Consider the following 19,916-nt stretch of genomic DNA (forward strand, 5'->3'; position numbering starts at 1 on the left):
CCCTGTGAGGGTGGGGAGGCCCTGGCACAGGGTGCCCAGAGAAGCTGTGGCTGCCCATCCCTGGAAGTGTCCAAGGCCAGGCTGGACGGGGCTTGGAGCAACCTGGTCCAGTGGAAGGTGTCCCTGCCCATGGCAGGGGATTGGAATGTGATGATTTTTTGAGATCACTTCCAACCCAAACTATTCTGGGATTCTCCCTGCAGAGTCTGAGCATGTTTCTGGGAAGGGAAACCCAGAGCAGGAAAAGAAGTGGGGCTGACGGTGCTGGGGGGCCCCACCTGAGGGGGATCAGAGCCCCAGTGAGGGTGGGGAACCCAGTGTTGTAGGAAGGCAGACTAAGCAGGAGATGGAGCAGGAGAGGAGGGTGAGGAGAAGCCAAGGGGCTTTGGAGGTCTGAGCATGAACAGGAGCCTGAGAACAGAGCAGGAGCAGAGCAAGAATGCAAAGGGAGGCTGAAGGATGTAGGAGATGAATGGCAGAGCAGGAGATGGTGGGAGGACAAGAAAGAAGCTGAGCTGGAACAGCAACCGAGAGAGCGGGGAAGCTGAGGGAGAGATTAAGCTGTGCCAGGGTGCAGAATGAGGAAGAGCTGAGGCTGAGCAGGGGTGGAGGCCAAAGTGAATTCTGGGGCTGAAAGACTTTTGGACGTCTAGAGGAATTGGGTTGCCAATGATGCCACAGGATTTGGGGCCATGGTGTTGGAGACTGTGGGAGCTGAGGCTGTGGGGCAGGAGACCACAGGAACTGGTCTCCACAGGAGACCACTGGAGACCACAGGAACTGACAGCAGGAGACCAGAGGGCATTGGAGCAGATTCCACAGGAGGGAGCAGAGGCCATGGAAGATGCTGCTGTGGAGGTGGAGGGGAAGCTGTTGATGTGAGAGGGGAGGCCAAGAGGGTCCCCAGGTTTACTGGGATGTAGGGAAGGTTTGGAAGTTGGGAGACCCATCCACTGTGGAAGCTGGAAGAGTGGGAGGTGACCAGAGTGCGAGGCTCAACCTCCCAGATGATGCCTTTTAATGATAAGAAAGTATTTACATTTAAAGAGATATATAATGTAGAAGGGACAGAATCTGTTAGAACTCTGCTTGTGTTTTCTCCAGCTGTCTGCTTTCCCAGCACAAATTTGTGCATGTATGGACTTATGTTTATTCTTCCAAGTTTGAAGCTCTAGTCTGAGACAGTAGAGGGGATGGGCTCCTACCAGGAGCAATTCCTTACCAAACAAAAAATTCCTACAGTCTCCTTTAGTGGAAATGAGAACCTCAAGTTACACATTGAAACCCCTATTTTTCCATGGTAGCTTTCAAAGCCAGGTCAGATAAAAATATACTCTTAAAGCAGCTTTATCTCCAGCTGATTCCTCACTTTTACCAGCTCTTCAGGATAACCCAGGTCAGATATACATAAATCCAGTTTTGTAGAAAGATTGCAGCCTTGGATGAGTTTTCATATTTAAACCCAATTCCATTGAGGATTTTGGTGCCTGTCCCAGCTCCTCGTGTGCAGCATCATGCCCTGTCATGAGGCAAAGCCTCACCATCACCCCTGGCTGTGCTGGAAGCTGACAGTGGAGCTTCCCACACTGGGTCCTTATAAGTTTCACCAGTGAATCCTTGGGTCCAGTTCCATGTTTGAGATGTTTACAGAGCTGCTGCAACTTGTTCTGGTATGCAATGGAATCTCCAAGCAGGGAGAGGTGAGCTCTCCATGGGGACCAGTGAGCAGCAGGCACCACAGCCTGTTCCTTTGCAGGGATGCTGGGGGTGGAACCAGGATGAAAAGCCCCCATGAGACGTCCCCGATGGCTGGGATGCACTGAGGTCAAGTTGGAGGATGAAGTCAGATGCTGCTACATGGGAGGAGACTTCTTTCAGTGGGAGTGCACAAGAACAATGGGAATTTAATTTCCTGAGTGGAAGCAAACAGCTCTGTGCAACCTCCAGCCCTGTCTGTATCCTACAGCCCTTGGCACAGCCGGGGCTGGGTAGAGGCTGTTCCAGTCACTGGCAACAAGAGGGTGAAGCAGCTTTGGTTTGGAGGCAGAGGGAGCATCCCTCCATTGTGATCCCGTGCTGGAACATCCACTGTGGTCACACCATGGGTGTCTTCTCCTGGGAAGGAGAACAGATGATTTTGAAGTGGCCGTCATCAGGGCTGGGAATGGCCCCAGCGCTTCCCGTGCTGCAGATGCCGGTGAAGGAGGGAGCAGCCCTTTCCCCAGCTTGACAGGAGGTGCTGTGGCAGGACTTGGTCTCTTGTACAGCAGAGCTGTGTCCAAGGAAGCAGAAGCCACAGGTTTCCACTGGCTCTGGGATTCTGATGCTGGTGAATCCATCACCAACGCTGCCAGCTTCCACCAGCCGATCTGCAAATAAACAGTGCGGCAGCTGAGGGGGTTTAGAGCAGCTTTTACCTGAGGAATGCTCTGAAGTGCTGCACTAGAGCCTGTGAAAAGCTGGTCCTGGAACAGGAGAGGACATCCAGCTCCCAGCATGGATTTGCTGCATCACCTAGAACACCCAGAAAATCTCTCCAAACCTGGTGGCTTCCCTTAAAAATGACCCTTTGATCCCCATGTCCTTCAGCAAAGCAGACAGGAATGGCTTGAGTGACAGTTCTGGGAGTGACTCCAGGTGTGACATTGGCTCATGGGCTCTTCCTCTGTGATTTTTGATATTCATGGCTTTGAGGTGGATGTATGTAAACAAGGATGTGTGTGATGTGTGTGCAGAAATAGGTAAGTAGGCAATTTTTCTTTGGAAAGGCAGGAGAGAATAAAAAGAGGAAGAATAAAAACACCTTTTCCATGTTGAATTTCTCCACATTATCCTTTCTCCTTTTCTCCTTAACACATGGACTTGTGAAGCTCCTCCGGCTCCAGAACTAAAACTGGGGTTTTCTGGGACAGGTGTTTATTTTGGAGAAGGATTGGCTTTTTGCGCCCTCAGCCTCTGGATGGAGACTGGAGAGGTGCTGGCTATAGAGCCTTGCCTGGCAGCGGGAAGCTGTGCCTGGGGCTTTGCAAGGAGTGACTGAGGAGGGGGTTATGGTGGAGAATCGGGCACAAGGGTCCAGTCCTGCCCCTCTTCCAGGCTCAGACTGAACCACATCATTGTCTTTGCTTTTCCTCCCTCCCCTGTTCAGACCTGGCTTTGCTTTCTGCCCCTCCAGCAGTGCCTGCCAGCATGAGCCTGCCCCCCACAAGCTCCCCACCCTCTCCCAGTGCCCCCAGTGCTGCCAGCACCCACCTTTGGCAGGGTCCTCCTTGCAGTGGCAGGTCCCAGCGCTGGCTTGGCAGGAGACCCCCTCTCCCTTCCTGCGCAGGTGAGTCCAGCCCAGGAGCAGGGAGCAGATGAGGGTGCAGAGGCAGAGCCCCAGCAGCAGGTACAGCACCAGCCACGGGTCCTGCTCCGCACACGCCTTCTGCTCCAGCACGGCCGCCGGCCCCGGAGGGGTGGCTGTGGGGCAGGAGAGATGGGGAAGCTCAGACACCTCCGGGGTGGCTTTCTGATAGGGAAAGAGCTGATAGCACCTGTGCCCTCCCCTGGGAAAGAATTTCACAGCAGTTCTGTATCCCCTCTGTTCACCTGCACTTCTCTTCCGTGGTGAGGTAGAGGAGATCCCTTCCCACACCCCATTCACACCCTCCCCTATCTCCAGGGATCGTCTCAACCCCAGTGTAGGACTTGTAGATCTTGAGGATCTACCTGTCCCCTTGTATTCCCCCTCCCCGAGGGCTGGGGGCAGCTCAGCCAGGTGGGATCCACAGCTGCCAATTCTGCCCTGGCTGGGGGAGCTGCCCAACCTGTAAAACACCAGCACACAACAGGGAAAAGCCACTCTAGGATGGAGAAAATGGGAAAGAGATGCCCTGGCTGCTTTTCCCCAGCCCCAGTGAAATGGCAGCCTTCAAAAGTGCAGGCCCCTGGGACGAAGGGGTTGGGTTTGGTGGCCCTTCCCCAACTCACGCTCGCAGGACAGGACGCATTCCTTGGGGTGCTGCCCACACACCGAGCTGCACTTGATGCAGTTCTTCACAAGATCATCGTAGTAAAATCCGGGTCTCTTGTTGCAATCCATGGACTCTGCGGGAGGTGAGGGAGATGAACACGGTGTCCTCAGCACATCCCTCCACCACCCCAGCGCCCAGATTCATGAGAGGATGAGCCCAGCTCTCTGCTCTGACAGGCACAGGGTGAGACCTGCCCACTGCTGTAGGCACTGACAGCCTCTGCAGGGCTGGCAAGATGACAGATCCACGGGATTTGGGGTGGCGTTTGGCTGGAGAGCTGGGAAAAGGCATCTGCTGGCAGCTGCTCAGGGAGGGGACGGTCTCTGCCAGCCAGAGGCAGCTGTACTCACCTGGGAGCTCCTGGCTGCTGCTCTCAGAGCTGCTGCTGCCGCCCTGGGGCTTGCACGGCTCTTTGCGACACACCAAAACCTGCCTCAGCAGCAGCTCGGGATGCCAGGAATGGCATCGCCTGTCCTCAACGAGGAGATGTTCCCTTGTGGCTACTGAATGAACCCTGGGACGGCGTTAAGTCAACCTCAGCCTGTGACTCATGGCAGGGCACTGGCACGGGGTTTGGGTGCAAAGTTTCTCTCTCCCTTTTCCTTTTCCCCACCTGTTTTCAGGACATCTCAGTGCCTGTCCCACGTCGGGGGTTTATCATTACCCACATCCACTGAACGTGGTGGCTCCCCAGCCCTGCCTTTGGAGGGTGGGGTGGCCCCAATAGGGGACGTGAGTGCTGGTGTAGCCTTGTGACCCCAGAAGGGAGCACTGCAGAGATGCAAGCGCTTGATCCTGGTCTCGCTCCTGAGCTGTTCCCAGCCCCAGCCTATCCATGGGAAGCTGTCAGGAATCCCCCTGTGTTTTTTGCTTGAAGCTCTGCAAAGCTGAGCTGGCTCAGAGCCTGCCCTTGGGCTCATCCCGGGGTCTGATCCTCCCTCCCAGCTTTGCCCCATCCCTGACTCTTCCGTCCAGAGACACCCCAGCACTCACCACACACAGCATCACACCTCCTGGCCGGGCGCTGGCTGCACACGAGGCTGCAGGGGATGCACTGGGAAACGAGGGTGTCCCAGTACTCCTGGTCGGTGCAGTTGTTCATGGCATCCTGCCCCACACGTGTCCCATCCATGGCTGCAGAGCAGAGGCACAGGTAGGTACGGGGTGGCCACCACGGGGCTGCTCTGCAGCCGCCTCATCCCTTTCTAGGGCTGGGACCCCTTGCAGGGAGATCCCAGCTGTGCCTCAGCCCCATCTGTTCCCAGGCTTGGGCGAGAGCCCAGGGCCAAATCTGCTCTTCAAACTGTGTGTGTGTCCTGTGCCACTCTCAGGGGACACACGGGGAGCCCACCCTGGCTTAGAGGTGCCCCGAGGGCATCCCTGCACCTGCCAGTGGGAGCACAAGCACCGGGGACCAGTCCTGTCTTTACAGTCTTTTCTGAAAATACCAGAAACACGACCTTGTGTGTCATTCCTGACATTTCTCTTGGGTGTTCTGGTGTCATAGTGAAACCCGAGCTGATGTATAAGACACGTCAAAGCAACAGAAGGAGGGAAATATCCCCGGGAGACTTTAGGCACCAGTTTAACCAGTGCCAGCTGGAGGTGGACGTGCTCTTGTCCCTGTCATGGGCTGCTTGTCCCATCCTCTGCTGCCCCGGCGCTCCCAGTGCCCATGTGCACAGGAGCAGTCCTCAGCAGCACAAAAATCTGCTCCAAAACTACAGTTTGAAGAATTAGCTGGCTAATAAGAGCTCCTGTGTTGTGCCACACGTGGTGTCTGCGGCCAGCGCGACGGAGCAGCTGCAGGAGGCTGTAACCCAGCACGAGGGTGGCCATGGTGGAAACGTGCCCTTTGCTGCCTGAGAAGGCTCCCGGGAGCCACATCCCTCCCCAGAGCCGTGCCTGGAGCCGCAGCTGTTTCCTGCACGGGTGGGAGATGCTGGTGCTGACGGGAACCAAAGGTTTAAAACTCCCCGAAGCCTCAGCGCCGGCCTCTGTGTGCCCAAAGGCTGAGCTGCTGCTTTGGCAAAGCCAAACCCTTGATTTTTATCCAGAATATCCCCTGCACTCTGCCAGGATCTCTCCTCTCTCTCCAGGACTTGGGAGTGTGCAGAGATTGGGTACTTTGCACGTTGGTCGTGCCACTGCCCACCCAGCACCTTCCCTGCAGAGGGGCTGAGGATGGGCTGGGTCCTACCTGGGGCAGCACACGTGAAACTCTCCCATTCCCGGGGAAAAATCCTCTCTGCACTGGGATGCTGGCCTGACACTCCCAGTTGTTCAATGAACATTGCTGTAAAATTAAATAATTACTTTCTGTCGAGCTGACTGGAGACATCCCCAGGGCAGAGCGAGGCTCAGGCCATCGCTCTCCTCAAACGCTCTTGGAAGAATCTTTGTACCCAGAGAAGCCCCCGGGGGGGGGGGCAGGAAGCCCCTGGGGGTTACTGCAAGCCCTGGGGGTGGCAGGGAGCTGAGCCGTCCTTGACCAGGGTGGGGTTTCCCATGGGATAATTGTATGGGAAGCAGAGATCTGGGGCTGTGTTAAAGCCAAGGCTGCAGCCTAGGGACCTCCTTCCCTGATGCTGTGAGGGCACGTCCAAGGAAATGTTTGGCCTCATCTAGGCCAGATCCTCCCCTCCTCGGGGAGCCCAAGGTACGTGTGGTGCTCCCAGCACAGGGCAGCCGGACTTCCCAGCCGAGGGTTTTCCAGCAGAAACAGGTGAGTCTTCCTCTGTCTCTCACCCACCAGGACCAGCACCCTGAATTCCCCCACTGACCCCTCACACCAAGCTTTAAGTGACCATAGGACAAGGGAGGATGGCTTTAAGCTGGAGGAGGGTAGATTTAGATTAGTTATCAGGAAAAAATCCTCTCCTGTGAGGGTGGGGAGGCCCTGGCACAGGGTGCCCAGGGAAGCTGTGGCTGCCTCATCCCGGGAAGTGTCCAAGGCCAGGTTGGATGAGGCTTGGAGCAGCCTGGGATAGGGGAAGGTGTCCCTGCCCATGGCAGGGGGTTGGAACTGGATGAGAATTAAGCTCCCTACCAACCCAAACCATGCTGTAATTCCCTCTCCAGTCCCACAGCACTGACCACCAGCAGCAGAGTGGGAGCCCTGAGCAGACCCTCCACTCCCTGCTGGCACTGGGAGAGTGACCAAGCCCCAAGCCCTTGCACAGACAAGCCCCTCACCCCATCTCCCCCTGCAGCCTCTCCATGGGGTAACTCACATCTGACTCTCCGTCGGTGTCTACTCCCCCTCGGCTCCTGCCATGGCCCCAAGAGCTGTGGCCCCAAGCCCCTGCATAGCTCAGGGGTTTATTATTAGAGAGAGATTTGATTAATGCCTGAGCTGTGCATTTCCTGGGGTTTCCCCTTGTCCCTTCTATGCAAATCAGCTGCACACTCAGCACCTTGCATTGGCTCATGGGTCCCTGGGCTGCTGGGGACAGGGTGGGAGGGACACTGCAGGGTGATGTGTCACCGGGACCAGGGACAGGTGTCCTGGGCAAGGCGGCCACGTTTGAGAGGTTCTTGCTGGAGTGGAGGCTCTGCAGCACCTGCCCTTGCATCACAGGACTGCAGCAGAATCCCAGAATCATAAAGGTTGGACAAGCCCTCTAAGATCTTTGAGTCCAACCATTCCTGCAGCACTGCCATGTTCACCGCTGAACCACGTCCCCAAGTGCCACACCTAAACGCCTTTTAAATCCCTCCAGGGATGGTGATTCCACCACTGCTCTGGGCAGCCTGTGCCAGTGGGATGTTTTCTTCTGCAGAGAAAGATGTTTCACTCTGTACTGGAACCAGCTGCCAGGACCAAGCATCACTCAGAGCACCCATCCTTTCCCTGTTCTCAGGACGGTTGGCACAAGCCGCTGTCCTGTCTCCTGCTCACAACTCATAGAACCTCTCGTGGAGCGCAATAAGGTGCCTTAAACACTGACTTTCTCTGGTGCATCCATGTCTGGGAGGCAGGAGGGCTGTGCTATGTCCTGCGTGGGCGACTGAGTCCCGGCTGGGCTCAGGGCACGAAGCATTAATAACACATTAATAGCACAGTCATAACACAGCTTGTTTTCACAGAGGGAAAGAGCCACCTCTGAGCTGCTGGCAGCTTCCAGAGGTTTCTCCCTGTTTCCTGCAGAGATGCTGGGCATGGCTGTGGCCATGGTGCCAGGAAGAGGCACGAGGTGCTGGGAGCATGGCAGAACAGTGACTCAGCTCAGTCCAGAGGGACCTTTCTGCAGAAACAGCTGAAGAAGGAAGGAAGCAGCAATACCTGATACTAAAAACCTCAGTGGAGCAGCGTCAAGGGTTTTTCTGTTTGGTTCAAAAACTCCTGTTTCGTGCTTGCCATGTGGAGCTGGAATGGAGAGGCCAGAGGATGTTTTGTTACTGTGTCCATTGCAGGGATATTGGAGGCTGATCCTGATCGTGGGGAGCAGAGCCCAAAGCAGAGGAACCCAGAATCTTGTGATTGGATGTGGCCCATCACATCCCAGATCCTGAAGGAGAGTGGGAAGCAGCACTGGTACCATCCAATGGACCACAGGGCTTGGTTCAAAGACCAGGAGAGGAGGCACCATGGCCACAGGGACACTGCAACTGCAGCACTGTGCCACGTGTCGTGTATCTGGTACAAAGGATGGGATCAGTGCTGTGCTTGAGGCTCCCGCTGGGAAGGAAATCATGATTTTGGCATTGCCAGAGCTCTTGAGTGTGGCAGAGTGCAGCGATGGCCCTGGAGAGATGGCCCCAGCCCTCTGGCTCTTGGGGTTTTGCAGGGGAAACTCACCTCTGTAAATAGCACCAGAGACTTGCAGTTTCCACCCTGCTGAACCCTCAAGAGGGAAGTGAGAAGCACTTGGGGGTGGTTTGTCCCTCCTCGCTGAGCAGGGATCAGGCAGTGTGGTTTCGGCTGTAAAATTCTGGGGCTGTGTGGATTGGAGCCCGATTTCCTTGGCTGTGTGGCCTCACCCTCTGTGCCCCAAACCTCATCACCCCTCTGACAGCTTCCAAGGATGCTCTGTGCCTCTCCAACACCTCCAGACGTGGTCCCCCGTGAGCTCCTGTCTCACAGCCAAGGCAGTGGCTGCCACCCTGCCCTGCCTGGGGTTGTTCCTGTGGTTTTGGCAGCTGCCACCAGACCCCTGTTCTGGATTTCTGGATCAAACCCTTCCTTTGCTGTGTTCACTGGTTCCCCAGAGCATCAACCAGCAGCTCCCCACGCATCCTCCCAGTGCAATCCATCCCTCTGCATGGCTTTGCATCCATCTGCATCCCCCCCCATATAGTTTTGCATCCTTCAGTGCCCATCTGCACCTAGCTCCAGAGGTGCCATGCTCTATTTGGGTGACAGAGCCCAGCTTTGTCCTGACAATAAAATCTATTTTTCTGCTGGACTCTTGCCCCAGTGGCCTTGCTGCAAGGAGAGCTGCAGGTAACAGGCAGACAGGGTGGATAATGTTTGGCTCTGAAAACCTTTAGGGGGTGCTTTGCCTTCCTCTTGAGCGGCTTTCCTGGGATATTTTCCTCCCCTCAGCCCATCTGCTTTGTGCAGTCCCTGAGCCTTGGCCAGGACATTTGCTCACACATGTGTTCCCTTTAGGACCTGAGGAAAGGGGCCTTGGTGGTGATGCCTTTTCTTGGTCTTAAAATTAACACGGTTAGAAGGGAAAAGGGGATTTTACTTTGGTATTTATTTTAAGGATCTTTAGGTGCACTACATCTAGGTTGAATGTACTGAAATGCCCCCCACAATGCCCCCGCAATGCACACCCCCAAAAGACCTGGTATAACATTATAGGTCTTACTAATTAGCATATCTATCCAAAATTCCCCAATGAGAGGCTTGAATGAGCCCCCCTCCCCAAGGAACTTTCCCCTGGATGGTTCTATCTTAGTTTACAGAATGTGTTCTGGAGAGGACCTTGGGGTCTGGGGCACACTAACCCCTCCCTATGAAGCTTCTAAAATGTTTAGTCTCCTAACTTAACAAACAAGTCCAAGAATGTAGGCAAAAAGCACTAAGAATACAGAAGCTGTAAAAAGGTATAACAGGGGTACAAAAGAAAAGGCAAAAAATCTTCATGGCGCCAGTGGGAGGAAGGGGCAGGGGAGCCCTTTTGGGCCGAAACTGCCAACTGCGGAGCCGGGCTGAGCGCAGACGGCTCCGAGCGCGGCTGCCGAGGGCTCATTTCTGTCACCCCAATTCCCTGCGGAGGCGCTGGGGCCAGGATGTGCCTGTCCCCTGCCTGGGCGTCCGCCTGGCAAACCACAGAGTCACCGCAGGCTGAACCCCAGGGCTGCGGCCGCACAGCGCCCACCGCCGCCGCCTGGCTTTGGGTGCGCGGCCCTGGGGACCCTGCGAGGCTGCAGAGCCGCGGCCACGCCGGGGCGATCCCACTCGTGAAGAGCCATCACCGTGTGCCTGTGGCCGCGTCCCCATCCGCCCGGGCTGGCCCCCCGGGGCCGGGGAGCCTCGGCGCGCAGCTCCTGCTCCCCGCTGCTGCCCCGGAGCGGCTGGGCCCGGCGGGGCCCGGCGGGGCCCGGCTGTGTGGATGTGTCCCCAGGAGATGGCACCCTCGGCCAGCCCAGCCCGGCTCCCGCTGCGCCCCGGGGCTCCGGCTGCCTCCGCAGCCCGAAAATCCTCCAAACCGCCCGCTCCAGCCCTGTTTTCGCCAGACGGGCCAAGGCGGGGGGTAACAACGTATGGAATGGTTCGGGTTGAAGGGACCTTAAAGCTCATCCAGTTCCACCCCGTGACGGGGGCAGGGACACCTTCCACTATCCCAGGTTGCTCCAAGCCCCGTCCAGCCTGGCCTGGGACACTTCCATGTGGGGATCCAGCCCCCCAGGCTGGCTCCTGCCCCTTCCTGGCACCTCCGTTTGCACCAGCCCCCAGAGCCTGGTGGGTTCAGGGCTCCCCGTACACCCCGCACTGCTCCATTCCTCCCTTTGCTCCTCATCCTGTCACCATCTTGTCACCCGGGGCTGCAGTGGGGCATCATCCATGGATGCCCAGCACGCACCGGTGTCTGGGCACTGTGACAGCCCCTGTGCCGAGGGTCTGTCCCTCACAGAGGCTGTGCCAGGGCTGTGGGTGAGCCCTGAGTGGTCCAGGCATCATCAGGGTGATGCTGCAACAGCCTCCTTGCCAAAACCTGGCACAGATCAGGAAAAGGGAAGCTTTTTACCAAAACCCAGGCTGTGCTCAGGGCTGGCTCCCCAAACCCAGCAGCCAGCTGGAGACCGAGGATGGCCAGATGGGAAAAGACCTGGGTTGGCTGTGGTCTGGCATGGAAATGAGCAAAAAGCCCTAGAAATGCGTAGGGAAGGAGCAGGGAAAGGAGGGTTCAGTGCCAGGGCTGTGAGCTGAGGTGTAAAGCGTGGGTGGCAGATAAGGGAGATGAGTCAAAGAACAATCTTTGGCCAGAACAGCTGATCTGATTACGTGGAGTTTTGGCCTGTTGGGAACAACTCCTTGTCCTCATCGCTGAATTCTCTCAGGAGAGGCGTTTTCCTGGCAGGACCCTCATGGGAAGGGCTTTGCAGCCTGCCCAGGAGCTCTGCTGTTAATTTTTAACACTAAAACCCTGGGGAAATTCCAGAGGACTGGAGGTTGGCCAGTGGGAGTCAATTTAATATTTAAAAGGGATAAAAGGGCTGATCCTGGGAATTACAGGCCAGGTGAGGCTGATCGCCATCCCTGCACAAATTATGGGCTGGGTAATTGAGGATACTGTCAGCCAAAAATGAGAAGCTAAAAATATAATTAAGGTCGTTAGCTTGGTTTCATGGATGGCAGCTCCTGTCAAGTGAGTCGGCTTTGGTTTTTGGCATGACTCTGGGCTGGCTGATAAAGCTAATTGTGCTGCTGCTTTATAATGGGTTTCTCCAAAGTATTTAATTTAGGGCCATGTGACAATTTCATTCGTAAAACTTGCATTATACGGAGTCAGCAGAGCAGACATCCGACGGCTGTGCTGGCAGCTCCGGGGCAGTGGCCAAGGGGGCGAGTGATGGAGGAGGCTGAGAGCACTGGCTTTTGCACAGGGTGACGTTTTTAGGCAGGGATGCTGAGGAGAGACGGGGTTGGCAGGGCAGGCAGCCTCACAGGGGGATCCCCTCTGCCCTGCCCAGCAGCCAAAATGAGGGGAAATACAGGTGGGGACGAAAGATATGGATTTTCCTGCTAAAGCAGAGTGAGATCCCATTGCAGCAGCAGCCATGGGACTCAGCTACTGATAACCCATCCAGCAGTGTAATTAATCAATTTTAGGAGAAAGGTATGAACTTGCAGACATTTGGCATCTCTGGACAAGAGGAAGGCTCTGCTTGGTGGGACAGGATTTATTGTGGCTTCTGGGACAAGCTCAAGCCTCTGCATGCGTGTGCAGCCTGCTCTGGACCATCCTTGTGGGCTTTTCCACCCCATGGAAGCTGCAGCCTCCTCTTTGGGCTGCATCAGCTGCAGCTGAGTGCTGTGGATTTCATCCAGGGGATAATTTGGGCCCTTTTATTTCTCCCAGTTGGAAAAATGGGTTTGAATGGAGCTTGGAGCAACCTGGTCTAGTGGAAGGTGTCCCTGCCCATGGCAAGGGGTGGAACAAGATGGTCTTTAAGGTCTCTTGCCACTTAAACCACTCTGATTCTGCGAAAATTTGGCACAGGCAGGGCAGGGCACAGAGACAGTTCCCAGAGCAGCCTAGGAGCCTTTCTCTCCATCCAGGAGGGTGTTTTTCACCCCATATGGATTTCCAGCCTGGGGGTCTCACCCCTGTAAGACACACGGTGGCACGAGGGGCATCCAAGCCTCCCTCGGTCAGTGTTTCCCCAGCCAGATGTTCCCCAGGCAGGGCTGTGGGGGGCTCTGGATCCCTTCACAGCCAGGGACTGCATCCAGCATCCCACACTGGGACTCCACTTGGAGCAGGGCACAAGGAGGGGAGCCCTCACAGGCGCCACTCAGTCCAAGCCTGGATCCAGTGTGGATCCCAGGGCTTGCCAGCTTCGAGCCATGACTCCTGCCCTCTCCCCTGGGCATCCATCTGTCTGGCTCCACGGTAATGACGGCGAGCTGGCGGCACAGAAGGATTAAATGACTTGCCCAAGGTCCTGTGGGGAGTGATGGCCACCCGGGAGGAGCACCCGGCTGTCCTGCTGCTGCTCCGGCAGCACCCGGCCCTGTGAAAAAATGTGCTGCATCAGAGCCGGAAAAACATGGCACAGCCACACGGCACAGCCACACGGAGCACGTCACATCCCGGTGACATCCTGGCGGGCAGAGCCGATGGATGGTCCTGGTGGGATCTCCACACCATGACAGAAGCAGGTGCTGCTCTCCTGTCACCGGTGGGGTTTGATGCCACTGAACCCTTTCCCAGAGCTGTAGGGTTTTGCCGATGCCCTCCCCAGGCTGGGCCAGCGCAGCCCAAGCCAGTGACTAACACCTCCTGGTTTGCAGCTTGTTTACCTGGCGCTGGGGCTTCTTTGGAAGGCTGACTCACCACAGCACCTTCCCCCTCTGCCACTGCAGCTCCCTGACAAAAACTTTCCATTTTCCCATTGTTTTAATTGCCCTCATTTAAGAAAACTGCTCCAGCAAAAACTGGCTCTGGGTTGAAGAGACCTGTGTTACACATGGCAGCCCCAACTGGTCATTCCCACAGTGGTGGCAATGGCGGGATGATGGGGTGGGACATCCACTCCCATGGCACATGTTGGGGACCTCAGTGCTATGGCTGTGCCAGCATCTGGGGCATGCAGGGAATATCATGGGCAGTGAGCTTCCAGCAGCCACCGAACGTGGCACACGGACAGCCGGCAGCAGGCAAACGCCGGCTCCATGTGGCTGAATGCGGCCCGACAGGTTTGTGGAGAAGCCTGTCCCGTTCAGCTGGATTTTTGGAGAGGCTGGAGCCAGCCCCGGCACCAGCCACTTCCCGCGAGCTGCTGCCGGCTCCGGCAGAGCCGTGCGTGGCGCCAGGTCGTGGCCCCCAGCCCACGGGGCAGGCACAGCCTGCAGATGGGACACGCAGGGCCTGCTCCCTGCTCCATGCTCTGTGCCAACACCGTGGCCTTTTTTGGGGGAACGGTGCCCCGTGAACTAGGGAAAGAGCAGCCCCTTCTCTCCTGGAGGGATCCTCTAGTCTGTGGGGTCCATGACCTGAGGAAGTGGAGAAGGGACCATGAGGACAACACTCAGAGGTGTCCATGGAACTGCAGAGGGGCTTTTTGCTGGAAAAAAAAGCTGGGCATCTGTAGGAACTGTGGGGTGCAGTGCACACCAGGTCCTCAGCAAGCAGTGTGGCAGGGAGTAATCCAACACTGGGGATGGAAGCAGGGAGGAAGGAAAGGGAATCAGGGAAGGACAAGAGCTGGTTGAGAAAATCATCCACCCTTCTCCAAGGAGCAGGATTTCTGCAGTCGTGTGCCAGGTGAACCCTGGACCCGCGGTGAGGGTGGCAAGGTCTGTAAATTCCAGAGGGAAAATCATCTCTTCCTGGGGTAGGGTCATGCTGCATTTATAGGATCAAGGAAAAGGTGGGAAATACCAAAATGGTGATGAGTGGGGGTCTGGTGGCCGCTCTCAGCCTGGGAGCATCGTGTGGGCTCAGGGCCAGGTGAGGATGTACTGGGGTCACTGGTGCCCAATCCATGGCACACGGTGTGCGCTGTGAGTGGCCCTGGCGGGAGGGAGAGAGATGATTAAAGCTGCCTTTGATGAAGCAAAAATTAATAAACAAGCAGGCAATTGTGCTGGGCTTTATTTACTTGGGATGACAGCGTGGAGCCGGCGTGGCGGGGCCGCTGAGGCCGGGTCCCACATCAAACAGCGGGACAGCGCCGGGCACAAGGGGACCACGCCGTCGCCTCCTCTCTGACGGGTTTTTCCTGGTCCCAAAAATCCAGGAAGGTCCATGCGTCTGTTCCTCATAGCAGGGCCCCATCCCACGCCGGCAGGGAACACTGGAACGAGCAGGAGATGCTCTGTGCTGTGGTGATATCTGACTGTGGTAGGATGTGCCAGTCTTGGGTGCATTTTGGAGGTGCTACTTGGCACCTTGCCCTGCCCCCCTGCTCCAGGGTCAGCATTCCCACCTCTCTCCTGACCCAGTGATGCTCCACAAGCACTGAGGTCCCTTCCCTGGTGCTTCTGTGCAGAACTGGGGCTCCCAAGGGCACAGCTGGGAGGCCAAACCCATGGCCTCACACCGGGTCCTTATCAGCTGGTCAGGAATATTTACCTGCCGGTTTCCACCGGATAAAAATTTGCTGGACAAACAGGAGTCCCCAGCTGGCCCCAGGGCGGTGGCACAGCAGGGACATGGCTGAGGTGGGACATGCACCCCCGTCCCTGTTTCATCCCCACTCGGTCCCACGCGCTGCAGGTCACCGAGGTGTGACAGGAGTGTGAGGGACATTATCCCCACCAAATCTGTGTGTCCAGGGGCTGGTGACCCTCAAGCCCAGCTGTGCCAAGCTAAGCCGAGCCCAGCTTATCTGTGCCAGGCTGAGCCAAGTCAGGTTGAACTGACTTGGGCTGAAGGAAGCTGGGCTGGGCTGAGCAAAGCCGAGCTGAGCCAAAACACGCCAAGTTGCGGTGGGCTGAGCTGAGCCAATCTGCGCCAAGCTGGGCTGAGCCAAACCGGGCCGAGCCAGGCCGAACCGAGCCGAGCCCAGCCGAACCGAGCCGAGCCCAGCCGAACCGAGCCGAGCCCAGCCGATCCCGCCCCAGCTGTCAGCGCACCGCCCCTCCCCCGCGGCCGAGGCGGCCCCGCCGCGCCCGCCCCTTTCCTTGCCCCCCCATTGGTCAGCGCGGCCACTCGGTCGCGGCGGAGGCGCGTCCCCATTGGCGGGCGGGCCCGTCCGTCCGCGCCGCGGCCCCGCCCCTTTTCTGCCTGGCTCCGCGGCGTTGGAAAGTTTGCGGGCGGCGCAGTCGGGAGCGGCTCCCGCAGCGTCCGCACGCCCGGCCCGCCCTGCGCCGGTCCCCGGTCCCGCACCGCACCGACCCCCGCGCCGCCCCTCACCGTCCGGCCCGGCCCCGCAGGGCGCGGGCAGCGCCGCCCCTCCGCGCTCCGCCGCCGCCCGGCCATGCGCGCCCGCTGAGCCGCAGTGGAGGCGGCCGCCCTGCGCTTCGCTCCCTCTTTTGATTTTTTCTGCTGTATTCGTTGGGGTTCTGTGTTGGTTTTTGCGTTCGCGTGACGCCCCCCGCGGGCGCGGGGCGGCGGCGATGGGCGCGGCGGCGGGCGGGCGCTCCGCGGGGCGCTGAGCGGGCGCTGAGCGGGCGCGGGCCGCGCCATGGCCGCCAAGGACAATCCCTGCAGGAAGTTCCAGGCCAACATCTTCAACAAGAGCAAGTGCCAGAACTGCTTCAAGCCCCGCGAGTCCCACCTGCTCAACGACGAGGATCTCAACCAGGTGGGATCTTACCCCAAAACCCGCTGTTTTCCCCCCCAAAATCCGCTCCGGGGTCCCGCCCCCTGCCCGCCCCCAGGGTGCCCTGGGTCTCCGCGGGGTGTTCGCTGGCCCCGTGGGTAGCCTGGCGTCGCACAGGTATCTTGGGAGTCCCCTGCGTAGCTTAGAGTCCCGTGGGTGTCCCCATGGATAGCTCAGGATCCGATGGGTAGTGTAGGGTCCCATGGATGTCCTGGGGTCCCACGGGTAGAACAGGTTGCCATGGGTGCCTGCTGTCCCCATGGTTCGCACAGGATCCCATGGGATCCCCAGGAGTCCCACAGAGTGCGTGCTGGACACAGATACTGTAGGGTCCTGTGGGTGCCTGCTGCTCCCACAGATACCGTGGGCTGTCAGGGATGCTGTGGGGTCCCATGGATAGCACAGGGACCTATAGGTATCCCTGTATTCCATAGGGTGTTTTGGAGCTCCAAGGATGCTCCCTGGTCCCATAGGGTATCTAGGGGCCCCATGGGGTGTTCGCTGATCCTACAAATAGCACAGGGACCCACAGGTATCCATGGATCCTATGGGGTGTTCAGGAGCCTCACGCATGCACTCTGGTCCCATAGAGTGTGCAGGAGTCCCATGGGGTGCCTGCTAACCCCATGGGTGATGTGTGGTCCCATGGGGTGCCTGCTGACCCTACGGATAGCACAGGGATCCACATATATTTGTGGATCCTATGGGGTGTTCAGGAGCCCCATGGTTGCTCTCTGGTGCCATACAGTATCCAGTGATTCTAGCGGGTGCCTGCTGGTCCCGTGTGTGTGGTCGCTTGGGGTGCCTGCTGACCCCACAGACAGCACAGGGAATCACAGGTATTTGTGAAGCTCGTGGGATGTCCAGGAGCGCATTGGGTGCTCTCTGGTCCCACAGGGTGTCCAGCGATCCCATGGGATACCTGCTGGCCCCACCGATTTCCAGGTGTCTCACGGGGCACCCACAGTGCCCACTGGTCCCTTAGGCCATGGCTCACCCCACTGCCACCTCCCCTGGGGCCCCACCCCCTGAGGCCGTGTGGGGTCCCGCACCAGCACTTGGGGTGATCCTGTCCCCTCTTGGGGTGCACAGCAGCAGGTGGGAGATACCCTGTGAGCTCCATCAGACGATCCTGAAAGTCTTGGAAAAAACTCAGTTGAAAACAAAACGTCCCCTCCTGGACGTGCCGGACATGTCCCCCCTGCCTTACAGCCCCCCGCTTTTCCGGGGACATGGGAAGGGGACCCCAGCCCCTTTCTGGAGAGGGTTCAGCGCTGGGGGGCTGCCAGGGCTGGGCCTTCCTCCTCTTCCTCCTCTTCCTCCCAGGCCTGACGCAGGCCCAAGGCTGGCGCTCCCATGGCAGGGGGTGTTTGGGGCATGGGGGGCGTTTTTGGGGTGCGGGAGCCCGTCCGTGGTATTTGGGTGAGGGGAACAGGGCCGCCCTCCCTCCTCCCACACCTTTCTGGGACAGGGCTGCCATCCCCGCTCCCGATCCTATTATGGCAATGAGATCAGACATATTGCTGCGCTCGCTGGGGGGGCGGCGGGGGGGGGGGGGGCATCATGAAATCTGAGGGCTAATATGGAAAAAATGTCACTGGAAAAAATGCCGTGGTGTGTGCGGGAAAGGGGCGGGCGGCGCGGAGCGTCGCGGCCGTGCCCAGACAAAGGAGCCGTCCCGGAGGGGGCTCGGGAAGAGCCCCCTGCTCCCGGCCGGCCCCTTCCCGCTGCCCGGGGGTTGCGCTGCCTCCTGGTACAAAGCTTACTTGCTTTTGTTGGGGGGCTCAAAGCATGGTATGCAGCCCGCCATAGTGCCTGCCTGCCCTGCCACGGGGGCCACCCACCTCCCTGGGGACCCAGGGCCGTGTTTCGGGCAGCCCCTCGTTGGCTTTGTTCCCGTCAGGGTGGTGGGTGGCCCTGGGGGGCTGCCCCCGCGTCCGGTTCCCATGGGGTCGGGGTCAGCCCCGTGGCCGGATCCAGGCCCTGCGCGGGGGGCTCCGGTTGGGAAAACGGCGCAGTCCTGCTCGGCTTCTCCCTTGCAGCTGGGGTGAAGTAATCCCGCTTCCCAGATAAGATGGTGGCTGTGGTAGCGTGTGATGCACGCACGCACCTCCCGCCCTGCCCGCAGCTCCCTGTGCCTAGGAGCCCCCCGGCCGTGGCCACCCCGGCGCTTCCCCGCCACCCTGCCTACCTCCCCTCCCAGGCTGTGCCCCGTATCGCAGCCTGGATGGATGTGGGGGTGTGCTCACTCCGAAGCACACCCAGGAATAACGGTTCATTTAACAGCTCTGAATGTCTCTGCCTTTTGAACTCATTCTTTTTAAGCTTGGGTTGGTTTGGGGGGTCCCACTCCGCAGCGTGGGGGCTCTGTGCCCAGCACGTCCTGCTCACCCTGTGGACAGGGACAGTGTTGGTGATTACCTAGAGTCAGGCTAGAAAAGTCTTTTGGAGTCATCTGACCTTTGTACTTGGCTTGACGGAAAGGTGAAGGTACTTCACGCTTACGCACTTGTGTCTCTTTTGGATTTTTATTAGATAAAAATACCTGTGTGGGTGTCAGGAGCTGCCCCTGCTGCTTCCTAGGGTGCTGCAGGGCGCTGGAGCCGCTCAGGGCAGAGACCCAGAGTATGTTTGCAAAGAGTCACAAATATTTAGTGGTAGTAGTGGATTTCCGTCGTACTTGGGAACCGGCTTAGGAATGGGGCTGGGAGGGGGGAAATCCAGCCCCAAACATCAGGATTAATGAGCTGGAGCTCTCTAATAATAATCAGACTTAGCGCTTCCAACTTCAAAGGGCTGTGCGGACGCTAAGTCCCTAATCCTGGGAGCGCTGCCTTCACGAGTTGTTTTTGTGCGTGACTGTGCTGCTGGACAGGGCTCAGTGTGTTTTGGGGCAGCTACATGCAGTCCCAGCACCTGCTGGAGATGTGACTGTCCCCTCCCAGGGCTGCAGGTGAGAGGTGATGTGCCTTTGCCCCCCCCCCCCCCCCCCAATCCGTGTTTGACCTTCTGGGGTGCCCACACAGCATGGGAAAAACTGGGTCAGTCAGTGTGGCTGTTCTCCCTTTGGGAAAATCTGTTGCTGTGGGTCGTGGGCTGTCAGATCCCTTGATCCTGTGTGGTGGCAGGATCTGGTTGCTGGCAGACACAATGCTGTTGGTGGCTCTGTCCTGGCTGTGCCACCCACCCGTTGCCAGCTTGTCTTACGCTGCTCCTTTCTCATCCAGGGAGAAATTCCCTTTTTGTGGGAATTTCTACTTTCCTGGCGAGACGTGCCTGTGCTGGCACTGCACAGTCCCCTGTAACCACCTGCAAATCTCATACGGAACTCAGCTTTCCAGAACCTGCCCTGAGAAGATGGATGGTTCCCAGGGACCCCTGGCCTTCTGTCTCCAAGAAAAAGTCAGCCTGTACAGTGGGACCCTTACCCCAAGCAGCCACCCAAGGTTCTCG

At 58.0% G+C, this 19,916-nt stretch overlaps 2 protein-coding genes across 11 annotated transcripts in view; one reads left to right on the forward strand and one right to left on the reverse strand.

The window, feature by feature from the left end:
• Positions 1 to 978: 978 nt before the first annotated feature.
• TNFRSF13B (TNF receptor superfamily member 13B) lies at positions 979 to 16,105 on the reverse strand. 3 transcript variants are annotated; one of them, XM_032125861.1, is made up of 5 exons: positions 16,055 to 16,105; positions 5,010 to 5,150; positions 3,973 to 4,089; positions 3,253 to 3,462; positions 979 to 2,369 (listed from the first exon to the last, which is right to left on the reverse strand). In XM_032125861.1, the coding sequence occupies exons 2-5, from the start codon at positions 5,146 to 5,148 to the stop codon at positions 2,095 to 2,097; spliced, it is 741 nt and encodes a 246-aa protein (XP_031981752.1). In that variant the 5' UTR covers positions 5,149 to 5,150; positions 16,055 to 16,105; the 3' UTR covers positions 979 to 2,094. The 3 variants fall into 3 exon arrangements, with proteins under 3 accessions (XP_031981752.1, XP_031981751.1, XP_031981753.1); XM_032125860.1 differs by lacking the exon at positions 16,055 to 16,105 and adding an exon at positions 7,250 to 7,689; XM_032125862.1 differs by lacking the exons at positions 5,010 to 5,150; positions 16,055 to 16,105 and adding an exon at positions 4,367 to 5,003.
• Positions 16,106 to 16,238: 133 nt separating this feature from the next.
• The window catches only part of MPRIP (myosin phosphatase Rho interacting protein), a 78,022-nt gene continuing 74,344 nt past the window's right edge, over positions 16,239 to 19,916 (forward strand). For all 8 annotated transcript variants that reach the window (XM_032125850.1, XM_032125854.1, XM_032125852.1 and 5 more), the window contains exon 1: positions 16,239 to 16,445. In XM_032125850.1, coding sequence (XP_031981741.1) covers positions 16,326 to 16,445 — 120 coding nt within the window. In that variant the 5' untranslated portion in view covers positions 16,239 to 16,325. The remainder of the gene's footprint in view (positions 16,446 to 19,916) is intronic.

The sequence above is a fragment of the Corvus moneduloides genome, chromosome 16 (assembly GCF_009650955.1).
Source record: "Corvus moneduloides isolate bCorMon1 chromosome 16, bCorMon1.pri, whole genome shotgun sequence".
NCBI lineage: Eukaryota > Metazoa > Chordata > Aves > Passeriformes > Corvidae > Corvus > Corvus moneduloides.

Excerpts from the sequence above, each read along its gene's own strand:
- TNFRSF13B (XM_032125861.1), bottom strand. The coding sequence starts at position 5,148 with ATGGATGGGACACGTGTGGGGCAGGATGCCATGAACAACTGCACCGAC. Across the intron at positions 4,090-5,009 it reads GAGGTGTGATGCTGTGTGTG|AGTCCATGGATTGCAACAAG; the intron begins GTGAGTGCTGGG and ends CACCTCCCGCAG. Across the intron at positions 3,463-3,972 it reads ATGCGTCCTGTCCTGCGAGC|CCACCCCTCCGGGGCCGGCG; the intron begins GTGAGTTGGGGA and ends CCTGCCCCACAG.